The sequence below is a fragment of the Leptodactylus fuscus genome, chromosome 3 (assembly GCF_031893055.1).
Source record: "Leptodactylus fuscus isolate aLepFus1 chromosome 3, aLepFus1.hap2, whole genome shotgun sequence".
Classification (NCBI taxonomy): domain Eukaryota; kingdom Metazoa; phylum Chordata; class Amphibia; order Anura; family Leptodactylidae; genus Leptodactylus; species Leptodactylus fuscus.
Window position 1 is genome coordinate 218,964,624 of NC_134267.1, and position 17,761 is coordinate 218,982,384.

The window sequence follows — 17,761 nt, forward strand, 5'->3', positions numbered from 1 at the left end:
TAGGAGACCTGTTTCCATCTCCACATATTAGGCTATTTGTCTTCTCTCAGGCTGTGTGTTTACATAAGACTCCATATCAGTACTCTCTGCACACACAGAAGTCTATGAAGAGAGGAAGACTGACAACTGATTCATTGCCTCATCGTGTGCAGTGGAGATCTATTTCCTTCACCACTTTTTAAGATGTTGTCCTACTTCTATTCAGTCTCATTCCTTGTGTTAGGGGCTCAAGACCCCTGAGTTATGTTGTCGTAGGCCTAATTTGAACAAGAGGGTTTTTTCATGAGCTCAAGGGAAACACAACACAGACGTAGCTGTCAGTGATTTCAAAGTGTTTCATTTATTTGTAAGATACAGTGACTTTTTATAGTCAGGAGCAAACTGCCCAGCCCCTTTTCTTATCTGGTCATACTAAGAATGTCACCCTTCACCTGCATTTTCTTTAAGTTGAAACAGCTTAATCCAATATTTGTGTACCTCTTTAAAGCCTGATGACCTTCATAGTTTCGACAGCACATTTCATTTAACCCTTCACACTTGTTTACATGAGATTTGTCTCTGTATTCAGACTCATATACAGAACGCTATGAAGATGGGAGAGGTGGAGTAGTAGTAGCTTTATTGCCTCATTCTGTGCATTGTTAGCCTCTTATCTGCAACCTAGCAGAATAGTAGCATAGGAGCAACAATCAGCTGAGTGTCTATGCAATCCTCCCTCCCCTCTTTATAGACTAATATGAAGGAAGTAACTGCCTAAAAATTAGGAACCCCCCCCCCCAGATTTCTTTGATAAGATAGATTACAAAGTTACTATTTACTATATTTATGAATAGTGGTTTATAACTGGAGGTACACTTTAATGCTAAAAAATCCTAATTTAACATAACACAAAATATGCAATGACAAGTTTATTTTGTATAGTCAAAAGTCTCCGCATTCAGCTTCGGGTCCTGTACAAATCCATATTATATTCTAGTTATTAACCACAAACAAGCATTAGGTTATCAAACTGTATGGAATATCAAATGTATAAAAATTCTGCAGCTTCACGTCCTATCTGACGGACCATCTGGATTACAAAGGCTGAGCTGCAATACCACACAAGGCCTCTGTATAAGGGTGGCGCTGTTTTTTGTTTTTAAATAAAAACAATAAAGTGACCACTCAAACAAGGAACACACTCAGTCTGGGAATAAAGGAAGCGATGGGACATCAGTCTAGATCTATAAATATATTTATTATAATATAACAAGATCTTAACCAGTAACATAAACTATGTACAGTACCATTACAGATAACCCTGTTTGTCTATTATTCACAGAAAAAGATTTGCTTCAATGTGTGTGTGTGTGATGCCGACTGGTATTGTGTGTGAGTCCATTCTCGTATGCTAGCACCTCCTTTGGAGGTAAGACACACCAACTTTGAGAAATCAAACATCCTGCACCAGGCAGATTGAAGCTCGTTCTCCTGGTTGTAAAGAAGGACGCAGAAGGTACGTAGTAATATTGTGCTTTTTTTTTCCTTCCATGGATAGAACGGAGATGCATAAAACTTAAATTCTGTCATCCTGAAAATGCGTTTTACATCAAGGTTTCCAGAGACGCAAAGCAGAAGAGGCAATTTTTTTTTTTTTCCCGATCCAATATCCGTGAGAATTTAGCCCCAAAAATTCATGTTGTCTTTGCTAACATTGACCCGACACTGATTTACCTAACACATTTCTGATCCAAATTTCCTGCCAGTTTTTCTTTGCCTAAATTGTGAAAATAGTCTAGAATGGAAATTTTTGTTCTGATTTTTTTTTTTGGTTAAAAAAAAAAATTCTAAAAAATTCTGGAAGGAAAATCGGTCCTGAAATGTGTTACATAACCAGGAGGCTCAATTCTTACAAACATTAGTCCTGGTCAACCAAATTTCTGGCACCAGTTCTGAGTAGCCCACTCCGCTTTTTCATGTTATTATGACATTATTTATTCCTGGTGAACTAGCACGCCGTATACACTGACCAGTTTTTTTTTTTGCACGTGCTATGTGGTGGTTCTTTTTATAGATTAGTAATAAAAAAAATGATTATTTCTTGCATATAATCAATAATTTTGCTGCTTGAAATTATTTTTGTCCCTTAAAAAAAAAAAATTCTCATGTCTTTTTTTTTTTTTTTTTTAATTTTTGCAAAAAATTGCAACCCGATGCCGTAAATATTACCGTAATCGGATAATAATAATAATAAAAAAAAAGAATAGTTAGTGTGAATTTATGTACTGATTATACATTTGGGCAAGTCAGAAATTTGAAACCTTTTGTTAATTTTTCTTTACATATGGTGAAACAAAAATTTGCAATATTAAAACCAAAAAAAATAAAGAAAACGATAATTACATAAAACGAAAAAATAATTCTCTCCCAAAATTATAATAATGATAATAAAACATTATTTTAAATGACTAAATACAGCGATGCAAATATAAAAAAAAATCTCCATCTCGGAATATATTAATATAGTATGTAATAATGATTTTGTATCACTTATATTAATTTCAATCAAGTTCAACTTTTTTAATATTTCAGTTTATAACAATTTAAAAATAAAAAAAATGAATTTAATTTTGAAAATATGTAGACCAAATATACATGCACAGAATTATAATTTTTTTTTATATACCTCTGGAACAACCCAAATTTTTTTAGGATCCTCCATAGTTCTAGACTCTAGATGATACGGTAAGATCTCGCAGAAATATTGTTGATTTTGTTGTAAGAGGTGAAATTTTTTTATTTTTTATTTTTTTTAAATTTTGCCTCTACGGTGGAATTTAACTATGTCTACAAATGGCAAAAAGAGGGAAGAAAATACATGAAAAAATTTAAAAAAATTAATTCTCAAAACCAATGTATCGTAAAAATGACATCGATTATAGTCTGATTGTACTGAAATTCTACAGGTTTAAATATGATTTTTCATGAGCGGTTGGCGATTATTTTCTAGTCGTTGAAAACATTTAGCTAGTCTTGTTAAATCCTCCAAAAACTCACTTTGATACGAAACATTTTAATTATAAATATAATATATATGCAGTCTTTATATATATTTACTAGCACAGTAGCAGAAAAAAATCATTTTCATGAAGACCTGCAGGAAGACTAATATTTTACTGTAAATCTGTGGTCTAACCAGTTATTTACTGTATTTCTTTCTAATATAAAAAAGAAAAGAAAAAACAAAAAGAAAAAAAAAACAGTTTGTCAAAAAATGTAGACTTTTTGAAAATAATAATTCTTGTTGTTTGTTGATGCCATGCCTGTGGCTTGTAATTCTTTTCCTGGAACTACTAGTTATTAGAGATGAGTAAGTAGTATTCGATCGAACACCTCGCCGCCATAGGAATGCGTGTAAGCGGCTGAATGGGGTGTAATATTTGATGCGCTTAACCCCTTGGTGTTTGGCCACTTACACGCATTCCTATGGCGGCGAGGTGTTCGATCGAATACTACTCGCTCATCTCTACTAGTTATTATATTTTGATGGGCCTGCGTGGATGTTTTTGCCTACACGATAGAGGGGAGGAGGCAATTTGTGTAATCTATGAATTTGGCAGAAACAAGGGGGTTGATGTCTGAAGGTTGTTGGATTTTTAGTATTTTTTAGTTTATTTTTCCCCGTAAGTTGGTGATAAAGAACCTCAGTGAAACATAGTGGATAGAACTGTTTTGCTTAAAGGGGCTGTCCATAATTTATGGCTCAACAAAAAACAAAACAAAAAAACAAACCCCCAAAGAATACCTGTCTTGTCCTCTTTCTCTTCTGTACTTGAACTTTTCACACTGGAGCCAAGGAGTCTCCTATAACCACTGAGACCATTTACATACATCACCACTTCCTGACCATAGACCACTGAGGACATTGATTGGTCCCAGTGGTCATGTGAGCCCCCCCAACTTTCAATGTGGCGGGTTCTGTCATAGGAGATTAAGGGGAATGAGATAGGACAGAGCACCAGAAATAGGTGAGTTTTACACCCACCTTGGTGGCCCCTGAGTTTGCCCCAAATCATGGACAATTCCTTTAAATACTAGCACCCATGTTCTTGTAGTTGAAAGTCTGATATTGTGCTTTCTATCGCCCATGTGCAAAAAATGTGAGGGAGCGCCACAACCAAAAAGTGTAGAAGGATACAGTCCATCGCAAGCCCTTTCTAAAAAGAGAGAGAAACCCCAGTAAGCCACCCCAACCTTTAATGACAATTGGTCCTAAGAGAGTCTAGGACTTTAGTCCCTCTTGCCGAAGATCAGAGAGACAGATACTTACTCCTAGCTCCAGTGAGGACCTACATGTTGTATAGAAACGAAAGTACTGGTTCTCATTAGGGAGACTCGCTTACATGCAATACACCATGGGTAAAAAATATGTAAATTAGCCGTTCTCCAGAAGGAAGAAATCTGATATCGGGTAAGTCTACACAACACCATCTCTTCAGTAAGAACCAGAACTGTATTTCATCCATTCAGTTCCCTTCTTCATACTCATGAGAGTAAGAACCCCCAAAACTGCTGTCTACAGATGGCGGCAATGTTGGACTGACCCACCAGAGAACGGGGGGATCTTCCAGTGGGCCCAGGCTCTATAACAATAATGGGCCGGCAAAACACACCCAAACTGAAAGAAGGATATGGTCTTTTCCTAGGGATTGTTGGAAGGTGGGCCCCAGAAGTATTTTTATCTGGTGGGCCTAAGGAACCTCACTCCGACATTGGATGGGGGTTTCTTGCCGCTGGTTTGGCTTGATGTTAGATATTAGTTTTCTTCCTTGTGGAGGTGCTGATATATATATATGTGTTGTCGACCATGTTAAACTTTTTTATGTTGACCATTAGGATATAATATAGGACAACATGGGGCTAGATCAAGTCCTTGGATGACAATGCCACACGTGCCTGTTGGTCCAGGATTCTGTGCCATGGCAGCTCCATGCATGGATTCCCCTCCATTATTGAAGGGCTTTGCACTACTCTAATAGAGGGACACACTAAGTGGCGACCCTATATTGGATGCCCCTTACCTCGTGTAGGACTAGTAACAATGGACAGGTGAAATCTGCCGGATCCTACTGTCCACACATGGCCGACTCTTTGGAAGTCTCCATAGATATTACATTCTTGGCTTGGTCATAGCTGAAATGGACCAAATATAGAAAATTTCTAATAATTTCATGATTTTGACAAACTGTTTTTTTTCTTTCCAATATGGCTACCGTTACATTCTCTGCCATGAAAGAAGAAGCGGAGGCCAACCTAAAAATTAAAAACGTCTTCTTTTGTAATTTTCTATGACAAGATGCTTAGCTGTACCGAACAGTCATCTAAAAAAAAAATCCCAGCCTTACATCTAGAAGTAAAATACAGATCCTCATCTGCTTCCCCCCCTCCCCCGAACCCTATCTCAACTGAACCCATGTAAAAATATGGGAATCTATTGCACCTAGGGTGACAACAAGTGTCACTACGCCACCTAGTGACACATTTGCCGAGTTAACATACATATTATACATAGTTTGGAGCCCAATTGCTCCGGCATCACCCAAGGGTGAGGATGATCTTCTACATTCAATGTAGACATTATTGAAAATCTGTAGACAAAAATGAAACAAAAAAAAAACAACCCCAAATTCTTCTTTTTCTCCATCCCCCCCCATTCTCCTAAAAGGTATAAAGCCGCTGAAGCATACAAGGATCACCCCGCTTCATGTCTGGCATGGGAAGGGTTAAAACCAAACCAATGAGAAAAAACAAAAAAAAATTAAAAAAAATAAAGAGCGTTCAGACGTCTCTGTCATCTCAGTTCATCGCCGGCCATTGTGTGTCAACCACTCTGAATGTATTTCTTTATCACTACACATCCATGGCGGAAGAGTGGGCAAGGCATGTTGGGTAATAATGTCCATGTGTTCGATTTGGGGTCGTAATATTCCATGTTTCCAAGAGCGGGGCCTTCACTGCTGACGATGCCGCCTGTCGCATATATCTTTCCGTCCAGGACCACGGCACTGCAACAAATAGAAGAGGGGACAGCGGTCATCCAAAGATATCCAAGTAAGGTTCCCTTCGCTACATTGTATTGCAGTGCAGATAAGCAGTATATTGTAGAAGATCAACTCGTCTCCAAGTCCCAATGACTTCCCAGGAGCAGATGGGAGGATTCAGCTCTAGGTGTGAGTGGACTATAAGGCCAGTTACACAAAGACAATTGTGATCCAGGAAATTTGGTCTATGTAGGATTCAGAATTACTGGTTGAATAGAACTTGGGTGGCCGGTACATGGACTGTGGTTTGTGGGCCCAACTTGGCTGTGTGAAAATGGCCTAAGATTGGTCTATTTCTTACCATTTTATGCTATTACAGGATAGGTCATCAACTGAAGCTCAGAGAGGTCTGACAACCAGGACCCCACAGATCAGCTTGTCAATAATACGATCATCTGAGCGTTGCTTCAGCTTCACAGGCCATGTGATATCACATTCAGTGTATGGCCTGATTGCAACTCAGTCTCATTGAAGGGAATTGGATGCACTGAGTAGTGAAGAGTTCGCAGTGCTTTCCTAAACACCTTAGGGCTCTTTAAACAACAGAACAGTGGGGTTCGGGGTGTCAGACCCTGCTGACCTATCCTTAGGGTACAAGTGCACATGTTGGATGTGGCAAAGTTGCTTATACTGTTTGTGCATTAGATATAAGGCTGGGGTCACTAGTGCTTGGATTCCATTTGGGGATTCTGTCCCTGAATCTGCATGAAAAATACAGAGAGTAAAGTCCAAGAAGACCCGAAGAACGGAAATGCAAGTGCAGGTGTGAAAATAGAGATAGATGGATAGATAGATATGGGATAGATAGATAGATAGATAGACCGACAGACCGGAGATAAACACTCTGCGGATGGATGGATTGGTAGACAGACAGACAGACAGACAGACAGACAGATAGATAGATAGATAGACAGACAGACAGACAGACAGATAGATAGATAGACAGACAGACAGACAGACAGACAGACAGATAGATAGATATTAGAGATGAGCGAGTAGTACTCGATTGAGTAGGTAATCGATCGAATACTACGGTATTCTAAATACTCGTACTCGATCGAGTACCACTCGCTGTTCGAATGTAAAAGTTCAATGCAGAACCAGCATTGATTGGCCAAATGATATACAGTCGGCCAATCAACACTGGTTCTTCTCCTACCTTTAGAAGTCTTCTCCGTGCAGCTTGCCCACGGTGTCTTCCGGCTCTTCATTCACTCTGCCAGGCATCGGCTTGTAGTGCAGACATGCCCAGTCGGCTCTGCCCAGGCCCGATGCCTGGCAGAGTGAATTCAGAGCTGGAAAACGCCGTGGGGACGCTGCACGGAGAAGACTTCTCGGAGGATCCAGCCCAACCCTCACTCGTGGACTTGGTAAGTGTAATTTGATTGAATGTTGCCTACCCCTGAAACAAGCATTTTCCCCCCATAGACTATAATAGGGTTCGATATTCGATTTGAGTAGTCGAATATTGAGCGGCTACTCGAAACGAATATCGAACCTCGAACATTTCACTGTTCGCTCATCTCTAATAGATATGAGATGGATTGGTATTAGATACAGACGAGACATATAAAGTTCTAGTAAGTTAGACAAGTACACTGGATGATATTCTAGGCCTTTATGTCCTGAAGTTTCGCTGTTGTTTTTGCAGATGATGGAGATTTCTCGGCAGTTCTGGGCTTTGGGGACACCAATAGCTGCTAACAAGTGTTTCTAATTCATCATGTACAAGATAAATTTGGCTGTCAATCTGGCGCTGGAGCAGAGCATGCTGGGAAGTGGTAGCTGCGGCCGTGGAGCAGCGTATACATTATCACATAAAATGAGGTGTAGCTTCATTTGGGGAAACCGCAGGGGGCCGCACTGACAACACTCTGCACATGTCAGACAAGCGCCCATGACATGTAAACACATCCGACTCCCCAGCATGCCTGCTACCAGTGACGGCGCCATCAGTAAGCGCGGTGCTCTCCATTTATCTCGGCGATATTACATTTAGGCGAGGAGAATGATATGATAAATATTTAGAGAAAACACTGTCTTGTAAATTATCAGGAGAACAGCTGCGTATTCACATGCAGCTGGCAGCGCACAATAACAGCAGATGGAGCCTGTCACTCACACCGATTGATGGCTCGCTCAAAGTTTACCGAGAGAGTATGCAACAGGCCGAGATCCACCAATCAGGGAGGAGGACTGGAGAAAACTCTCAGCGACACGCTATGGACCCCACAGCGGTCTACAACCTCCAGCTCTCCAGGTCTCAGCATTCTGGGAGTTGTAGTTACACAACAACTGGTGAGCCATAGCGCTAACAAAGCAGAAGGTTTACCAGTTTATAACATACCCTGTGGGGGGCAGTTTTATAAAACCGTCAAAAAGATAGACTCTTTGTTGCCCATAGCAACCAATCACAGCACCGCTTTCATATTCTGCAGCCAATCACAGCACAGCTTTCATATACTGCAGCCAATCACAGCACAGGTTTCATATACTGCAGCCAATCACAGCACAGGTTTCATATACTGCAGCCAATCACAGCACAGCTTTCATATACTGCAGCCAATCACAGCACAGGTTTCATATACTGCAGCCAATCACAGCACAGGTTTCATATACTGCAGCCAATCACAGCACAGGTTTCATATACTGCAGCCAATCACAGCACAGCTTTCATATTCTACAACCAATCACAGCACAGCTTTAATATTCTACAACCAATCACAGCACAGCTTTTACATTCTGCAGCCAGTCACAGTTTTCATATTCTACAACCAATCACAGCACAGCTTTAATATTCTATAACCAATCACAGCTCAGCTTTACGCCAATTTTCTGACATGAGCTTTCCCAGAAATCTCTGCCAGTACTATCGTAGATCTCCATTCTGGCGCATGCGTCTAACTTATGACCCGGCCTCAATAAATCAGCCTTGCTTTGTACCTGTCAGGGCCCTTATTAAGACTAGGGTAACAAATGCCAGCCTTAATAAATCTGCCAAAATAATCTGGCATTCCCCTTTAAGGCCTCATGGTAGAAGAAGTGTCACACAGCGACTACTGAAATCAATGTATTATACAACCATACACTGTACATGTCTACATTAGTCACCTGCAGAATTGCCTTGAGTGATTCATGTTGGGTCCGGCCTTTATATTTCCTTTCTCGGGGTCGTAGATCGTGGTTGCTCTGGCGTAAGCTCCTCCCAAGATGAAGATGAAGCCGTTCAGAGTGACCGCCGGGGCGTACTTGTTATCTGCGAGAGAAAGAAATACCTTACTATAACTGTGAAATATCGCAAGGTCTATGAAGACAAAATATGGATTGTCCAGCCTGACCCATGGAGTGGACAACAAATTCTGCTCCGACTGCACAAATGCATTAAGGCTGAGGCCCCACGTTGTGGAAATGTAGATTTGTTTGTTGCAGATTTTGTTGCGTTTTTTTGAGCCAAAGCCAAGAATTGCTACAAAAGGAATGGGAAATATATAAAAAGTTCTTCTACTTCTCCCTTCTGCTCAATCCTCTCCTGACTTTGGCTCAAAAAGCTGCAACAAAAAACCTGCGTTTCTGCAACGTGAGGCTTTAGCCTAAGGTGTCACAATGGTATCTGGTATTGCGGTTCACCCCCATTGAAGTGAACGGGGGAGAGCTGCATACATATGCCAGTATTTTGCAAAGCATTGCAATAGTGATGAGACCCCCTTATATTATAAATGTGAAAGTTTGAGTGTTTGAATGTTTGTGAGTTTGGATGTTTGTTCCGCAATCACGCCATAACGGGCGAACAGATTTCACTCAAATTTTGCAGATACCTAGAATGGCACCAGGAATAGTATATAGGCGCCTCACCATCCACGTTTATTGTCCTGTTGGCCGACCGCGAGCACCGAATTCATAGTCGGTGTAGGCTCAAGGACCTGCGAAGGCTCAAGGACCTGTGATGACATCACAATGTCAGGCGCAGCTCTCTCATTGGACCAGGCAACAGCGGTGGCGGAGCTATGCAGCCACAAGCCGGCCGCACAGCCACAGCAAAAAAATGACATTGTGCAAGCCAAGAGCCGCACAAGCCGCCATCACTGGAGCCCAGTACGCGGCGTGGAGTGGTGAGTCCGTTGGGGCCCCTGGGGGTGGGAGGAGGTAGAGGGCACTGTGCCGGACTCCCGCTTGTGCCGGGAGGGTCTGGTGGAGGGAGGAAAGGGGGCACGGGGTAGGTCAGACGGGGGCACAGGGTAGGGGGGGGAAGGGGGCCACGGGGCTGGGGGGGGGAACGGGGTAGGCAGAAGGAGCAAGGACATGGGGGAGGGGGGAAGGAGGTAAAGGGAGCCAGCGGCCAAAGGGTGGGAGCCCGGGGGTCCATGGGCCCACAGGTGGAAGAATGGCCCACTGCGGACACAAGACAAAGGGAGGAGCCTGTGCGGCGCTCCAGGTGGGTCAGCGTTCCGCGGACAAAGTCGCGGGTATTACTAGTATAGATCTATATATAAGAAATTTGAATAAAAAGTGATCAAAGTAATAAACATTCCCCAAAATGGTACAACTAACAAGTACACCCGGTCCCGCATAAAAAGTCTCCCTATGCATCTCTCCCGTACATGGAAATACACAAAAGTTACGGGTGTCAGACTATGGCACCTTTAAGAATGAATTTTTATTCCAGCTTCCCCGTACATTGTACAGAATAATAAACGGTAGCATTATAAAGAATGATTTGCAAACATCAAGCAATAAAGTGGGGAGTCAAACACGAAAATCAGTGGGAAGGGGTTAAACAATGCAAAAATAACCCCCCAAAACCCATGTGTGTGAAGCAAGCCTGAAAACGTAACACCACTTGACCTGTGCTATGTACTATGTGCCTCATTGTCTCGGATACAGTCCTCGCCCCTAGCCGGAGTGTACGGGCTCGCCATAGACTTCGGTTATGAATGTTAGTTACACATACACTATAGTCGGAGAGACATGAAGAGGCAATCACCCCGTAGTAAAGCAAGCGAGCCCTGATATCATGCAGAGCGCAACTTCTCTTTGAAGAAGAAAGGCCGCTCAAGTCTTGGGAGAATCTACTTTTCATTGTCGAGTATTTTGCCGGGGTCACACAGAGCCGAGCTCCCAGCAGCTTTCTATTCCATCCACGCTGCGGATTTCTGATGTACAGTGTTACACATGGAAGGACGGAAATGAGGATTTGTAATTCTCCCCCACGCTTCCAGCGCCGCTCCTTTTCCACACATTTAAATTTCATCTGTCCTCAATTCCACGGTACAAACTTGCTCTGATCTCTGACACGTTCCTGTCTGCTTGGATAATAGTGCACCGAACGTCTCTTCTCTACAGTCTCCGGCTTTAGAATTACAGGCTGAGTCCTGTTATATGTGACTAAGTGGAGTTTGGGTCGAAGTTATCAAGATCTCATTATAGCGGTGGCGGCATTACCGGCCCACACACGATCTGTGATAAACCCGGGACTGATTATTCCATGCTAATGACTCATTAAGCCTCTTTATTTCATTTCCCTCCTCGCCCGCCATGTTTGCATAATGGGATTTCATCAATTTTTACCTTCTGTGATAATTCCCATAACAATTTGAACTTACCCATGGCTCATACAGGTGCTTTTATCTAATATAGAGAAAAACTCCACCCAGCTTGACGATGTACACCCTCAAATGTCCAATTCTCACCCAATTTGTACTCTTATAGAAGAACCAAAATCTCTCTAAGCCATCATTAGGAACCCCATAATGGCGGCATGTAATAGCCTGTATATGCAAAGTTGTTATGTAATAGTGCAGGGATGAGGGCAAGGCAAAGTGGGCAGTTGCCTAGGGCAGAGAGTGAGGTAAACAAGCATGGGGTGTATTATGTATATGACAAGTGTGGAGCTGTCAGACCCTGTTAAAGATATAGGGTACAGTTCCCAACGGGTGGAGTGAAATGGGGAATATGTATTAATTGGATTTTCCAGGAATAGGATTTTGCTACCCTATTGATATCAAATTAATGGGGATCCAACCATTGGCACCCTCGTTGACCAGCACTCATGCAAGTGCTAAGTCTTCATTAATGTTTACCCAAATTTTATCTATTTAGTGAATAGGACAAGACTGCAATATCCTGCCACTAGACCTTAGACCAGGGGTAGGGAACCTTCGGCTCTCCAGCTGCTGTGAAACTACAACTCCCAGCATGCTCCATTCACTTCCATGGGAGTTCCAAGAACAGCAGAGCAAGTATGCATGCTGGGAGTTGTAGTTTTGCAACAGCTGGAGAGCCGTACGTTCCCTACCCATGCCTTAGACCATATGTGGAGAAGATGCACCAGTTCAGGTCCTGCAAGTGCTCAGCCAACCACTAACTGTAGCTCATTGGCCGAGCAGCATTTCCTGTGTCTTAAAAGAGGAACAGGAAGTAGAGACCAGATGTGCAGTGCTGAATCGGGAGTAGTAGATGCGGGGATGACGTGGCCATTTATTCTTTGATTTTTTTAAGCCAGCTATGAGGCTATTGGCTAAATTTTTTGCCTGTAGAAAAACTCAACTTCTGGAATATCTGTGAAAATTGGCCAACTTTGTTCTAAAGACACCTTAAAGAGATTTCCCATGAACATAGCCATATTTAAATTTGTAGACAACTAAAAATTACCGTAAACATTTTCGCAAATATAAATAACTGCAATATTTTGCAGCATTTTAAAGATTTTCTTTAACTCTCTTAGGCTCAGTTCACACCAGTGCTTTTACTCCTTACGGGGATTCCGTTCCCCTCTATGCATGAAAAATGCAGAGAGAAAAGTGCTGAAACCGAAACCACAAGGACCCCATTATAGTCCATGGGGTCCGCAGATTTCCTAAGGTAACCGCTTTTTTATGTGGTTTAGATTTCCATTCTGAGGATCCCCAAGCGTACCCCTCAAACGGAAACTCGAACGCAGGGGTGAACCTAGCCTTAGTCTGTTGTCTTTATCAGATGTCAATGGATACGACTATGAATGCAGGGACTTTCTATACTCTGAATCACAGCCATGATGTCCTTATTGTGGTCAGGTTATCTTCTCATACATGTAGTGTCCTCCTGATAACCAGCCATGATGTCCTTATTGTGGTTTGGTTATCTTCTCATACATGTAGTGTCCTCCTGATAACCAGCCATGATGTCCTTATTGTGGTCAGTTATCTTCTCATACATGTAGTGTCCTCCTGATAACCAGCCATGATGTCCTTATTGTGGTCAGGTTATCTTCTCATACATGTAGTGTCCACCTGATAACCAGCCATGATGTTCTTATTGGGGCCAGGTTATCTTCTCATACATGTAGTGTCCACATGATAACCAGCCATGATGTCCTTATTGTGGCCGGGTTATCTTCTCATACATGTAGTGTCCTCCTGATAACCAGCCATGATGTCCTTATTGTGGTTTGGTTATCTTCTCATACATGTAGTGTCCTCCTGATAACCAGCCATGATGTTCTTATTGGGGCCAGGTTATCTTCTCATACATGTAGTGTCCACATGATAACCAGCCATGATGTCCTTATTGTGGCCGGGTTATCTTCTCATACATGTAGTGTCCTCCTGATAACCAGCCATGATGTCCCTATTTTGGTCAGGTTATCTTCTCATACATGTAGTGTCCTCCTGATAACCAGCCATGATGTCCCTATTTTGGTCGGGTTATCTTCTCATACATGTAGTGTTCTCCTGATAACCAGCCATGATGTCCTTATTGTGGTCAGGTTTTCTTCTCATACATGTAGTGTCCTCCTGATAACCAGCCATGATGTCCTTATTGTGGTTTGGTTATCTTCTCATACATGTAGTGTCCTCCTGATAACCAGCCATGATGTTCTTATTGGGGCCAGGTTATCTTCTCATACATGTAGTGTCCACATGATAACCAGCCATGATGTCCTTATTGTGGCTGGGTTATCTTCTCATACATGTAGCGTCCTCCTGATAACCAGCCATGATGTCCTTATTGTGGTCAGGTTATCTTCTCATACATGTAGTGACCTCCTGATAACCAGCCATGATGTCCTTATTGTGGTCAGGTCTCATACATGTAGTGTCCTCCTGATAACTTGTCCACAATAAGGATCTCATGGCTGTGATGTATCAAGTCCCAGACCATAGAAAGTTCCCGCATTCATGGCTGTATCCATTGGTAACCGATCAAGACAAAGGACTGTCACCACTAAGTTGGTTAGAGGAAATCTTGAAAACTCTGTGAAATTATAAGATCAAAAATATTTAACTTTTAATTGTCTACAAATGTAAATTTGGTTATTTTTCCTTTAATCTCCATCTTGCTTCAGCCCTTGTCAGGGGATCCATCACACTGGACACATGCGGTTGCGGAGGAAGTGAATATTGCTTTCTTCTTTTTCGGGTTTGGGTGGCGTTGCATTTTAGTTTTAATTACGGTCTATGTTACTCTGCGTCAGCCCTTCGGCCCTCTGGGCTAAGTCATATTTTCTTGAAGTGGCTTTTGCTGACCACATGCGTGCGCTGAATGTCACCGGGAGGAGACTTTTACTTACATTTTGCTTCCATTATTAAGGTTACCGGGAGCTGATCAAACACAGTGTATGACTGCATAGTAATTTCACTATATTCCCACCGGGTCTATATTTACTGACCCTGATACGGAGAATGCTGCTTAACAAACACTTTGCCGGCTGCTCGGCGCTGTAACTCCTGTCTAATTAATGCTTTTAAGTAAAGTATTCACTGTAAGGAGCACATTTAGAGGGCAGCGCTTTATTGCTTTTCAATTAGAAGTAAGGACGCACCGAGAGTCCATCCATGGAGGATTCACTCTATGGTGAAGACCTCAGCTGACACAGAAACTCTTCTATCCGCAGCCTGTGTCTACCTGTTGGGGCTCGTTGATGGAATATAGGACATACTAAGGAACAGATTGTGAGCGAGGTCAGAACGCTATAAAGGGCGGCCATGCGAAGAGTGTTCTTGGGTGTATTAGCTAAAATATCTATCAAGGTTGGACATACAGCAAAGGGTGCCCAGAGTAGAGATCAGAATTGCCTCTGGACAGTGTCAGATAATGCCAACCAGGAGTGAAGGTCATGGACCATTGAGTCAGCTCCAACGTTCAATAGTGAAGGGTATTAACCCATAATAGCCAACCCTACTGGAATATCGGAAAGGCTCCTGCAAAAATGGAAGACACCTGGACACATGGAAGAGTTGGCAAATCTTGCGAGAGCTGGAGAAGCCCCTGCACTCCACATATAGGTAATATGCATGGGGTCAGGATTTTGCATCATTAAACACAACCCCAGTGGCAAAATTTATAGAGGGAGAGGTGTAGCATGGAAGAAAGATTGTATCATCTCGCAATAGAGGAAGTGGTCAATGGGAAAGGGGATAAGGCAATATTAGAAAAATAGTGAAGGTTTGTCTCCAAATGTTGACAAGTATGCCTCAACCTAGGCCCTCTCTTCAGGACCCCATAGTAACCATGTGGGCCCTCTCTTCAGGACCCCATAGTAACTATGTGGGCTACCTCTATGGAATGGATAGTATACTTATGATAGCTAAAGTGAAACTTAGGCCAGTTCTTGCTTGCCCACCATGTTTTTTTTTAGCCATAGTGAACTAGGAGAAGAACTAAAACAAATTCATGAAATACCATCTGCGGTGGCACCAAAGACCCCTGACTATGAATGTAATAATCTGCAGCTACTACATGTGAGATGTAGTATTACGCGGTTGTATCAAATGAATGGGCATCCATGTTCTATATGGCCGTGCCCAATTGTAGACACTCTCCATACTAGATGGGTCCAGTGGACACAAACGCTGATCTCGAGAGATGATGGATCATGGCCTCTAGTATCAGTGGAGATGTCATCTCTCTAAGACTGAACTACTACTGTTTCCACCATCTAATAGATCTGTCCCTGATATATCCATTGCAGTCTCAGGCCTTACTATAACTCCTAGGCAACAGGCCCGCTGCCTCGGGGTCATGTTTGACGCAGACCTTTCCTTCACCCCCCATATTGAATCACTTGCACGTTCATGTCACCTCCACCTCAAAAACATCTCCAGAAAACGCCCTTTCCTTACCAGAGATACACTAAAGACACTTATTGTCTCTCTGATTCATTCTCGCCTTGACTACTGTAACTCCTTACTAATCGGTCTTCCCCTCACTAAACTCTCCCCTCTACAATCTATTCTGAATGCAGCGGCCAGGCTCATCTATCAGGCTAGACGCTACAGCGATGCCTCTGGTCTGTGCCAGTCGTTACATTGGCTGCCTATTCATTATAGAACAAAATATAAAGTTATCCCCCTCATCCACAAGGCTCTCCATAATGCCGCACCTCCACACATTTCCTCCCTCATCTCTGTCTATCGCCCAACCCGTGCTCTCCGCTCACTCAATGACCTAACACTTACATCCTCTATTATCAGAAACTCCCACGGTCATATACAAGACTTCTCCCGAGCTGCACCACTTCTCTGGAATGCTCTACCCCGGACAATCAGATTATTTCCCAATTTCTACAGCTTCAAACGCAAACTAAAGACACATCTTATCAGACAGGTCTATCACAATTCCTAATGTAAACCCTTTCGTACTATAATTAGAATCCCCAAAATGTAACTCTCCTCTGTCCCCGCTCCCACATTACCCCACATGATATGATGTCTTTTCAGGCTAACTTTATAGGTCCAAGCTCCATCCACATGTTACAGGACACCACTAGTGACGGCTCATACAGTCTTATGTTTGTGTAATGACAGTCACCTCTATTACAAAAGTGTCTGACCTCTGTATAAGCAATGCCGCCCCTGCTACCTCTTGTGTCACCCCCTCTACCTCATAGATTGTAAGCTCTTGCGAGCAGGTCCCTCAGTCCCATTGTGTGAAATGACGTTCTTTGTTATGTATCTTTCTGTCTGTATTTGAACCCTACAAATTGTACAGCGCTGCGGAATATGTTGGCGCTATATAAATACAATTTATTATTATAATTACAGGGGTTACAGTAACCAATGAGCAAATTGGCCATTCAGGATCCTAAAAAACTTGGGTAACAAGCTATATGGGAGCTGTCCCAGAAACAAAACACTAGGCCCCATTTGTCAAAAGTGTTGCCCATAGAAACCAATGGGAGCTCAGCTTTTATTTCATACTCTGCTCTTGAGAAGTAGAAGCTGTTCTGTGATTGGTTGCTATGGGAAACAAGTCCGGCTAGACAGATTTAGTCAATGAGGACTCTGGTCCTTCAACATGACAAAAATCCCGACTGTACAACGATGTCCTGGACTCTCACATGTTCTCCAATTGTCCCAAATTTACCGGGACAGTCAATAATTTATAGACACGGTCCTGGCAAATTCAGAATGTGGCTTATGAAAGAGTCATTTAATAGGTGCCACACTGCTGATTCTGGCGTAGTTAGAATTTTCTCTCTAGCCCCCACCATTCCTGAGCAATCAATGCTGTTAGTTTTGGAGCCTGATATACTATTTACGCTCTGTACTGTCAGGAGGGCGGTGTCAGGCAGGAGCAGACAAGGGGTGTGACTCTGAGCTCTGACAACGGCTGCCTCTGATTGGAGCTCTTAGTCACGCCCCCCTGCCTGACACCGCCCACTGACATTACAGAGCTTAAATAACACATCAGACATCATAACTACC

At 42.6% G+C, this 17,761-nt stretch overlaps 1 protein-coding gene across 3 annotated transcripts in view; it reads right to left on the minus strand.

Annotated features, from left to right (window-relative positions):
• Positions 1 to 2,431: 2,431 nt before the first annotated feature.
• KLHL29 (kelch like family member 29) overlaps positions 2,432 to 17,761 on the minus strand; it is a 748,452-nt gene continuing 733,122 nt past the window's right edge. For 2 of the 3 annotated variants that reach the window (XM_075269192.1, XM_075269191.1), the window contains exons 14-15: positions 9,192 to 9,336; positions 2,432 to 6,044 (exon numbers count right to left, since the gene is read on the minus strand). In XM_075269192.1, the coding sequence (XP_075125293.1) occupies positions 5,861 to 6,044; positions 9,192 to 9,336 (329 nt within the window). In that variant the 3' untranslated portion in view covers positions 2,432 to 5,860. The remainder of the gene's footprint in view (positions 6,045 to 9,191; positions 9,337 to 17,761) is intronic. The other variant, XR_012715345.1, reaches the window with a different exon arrangement.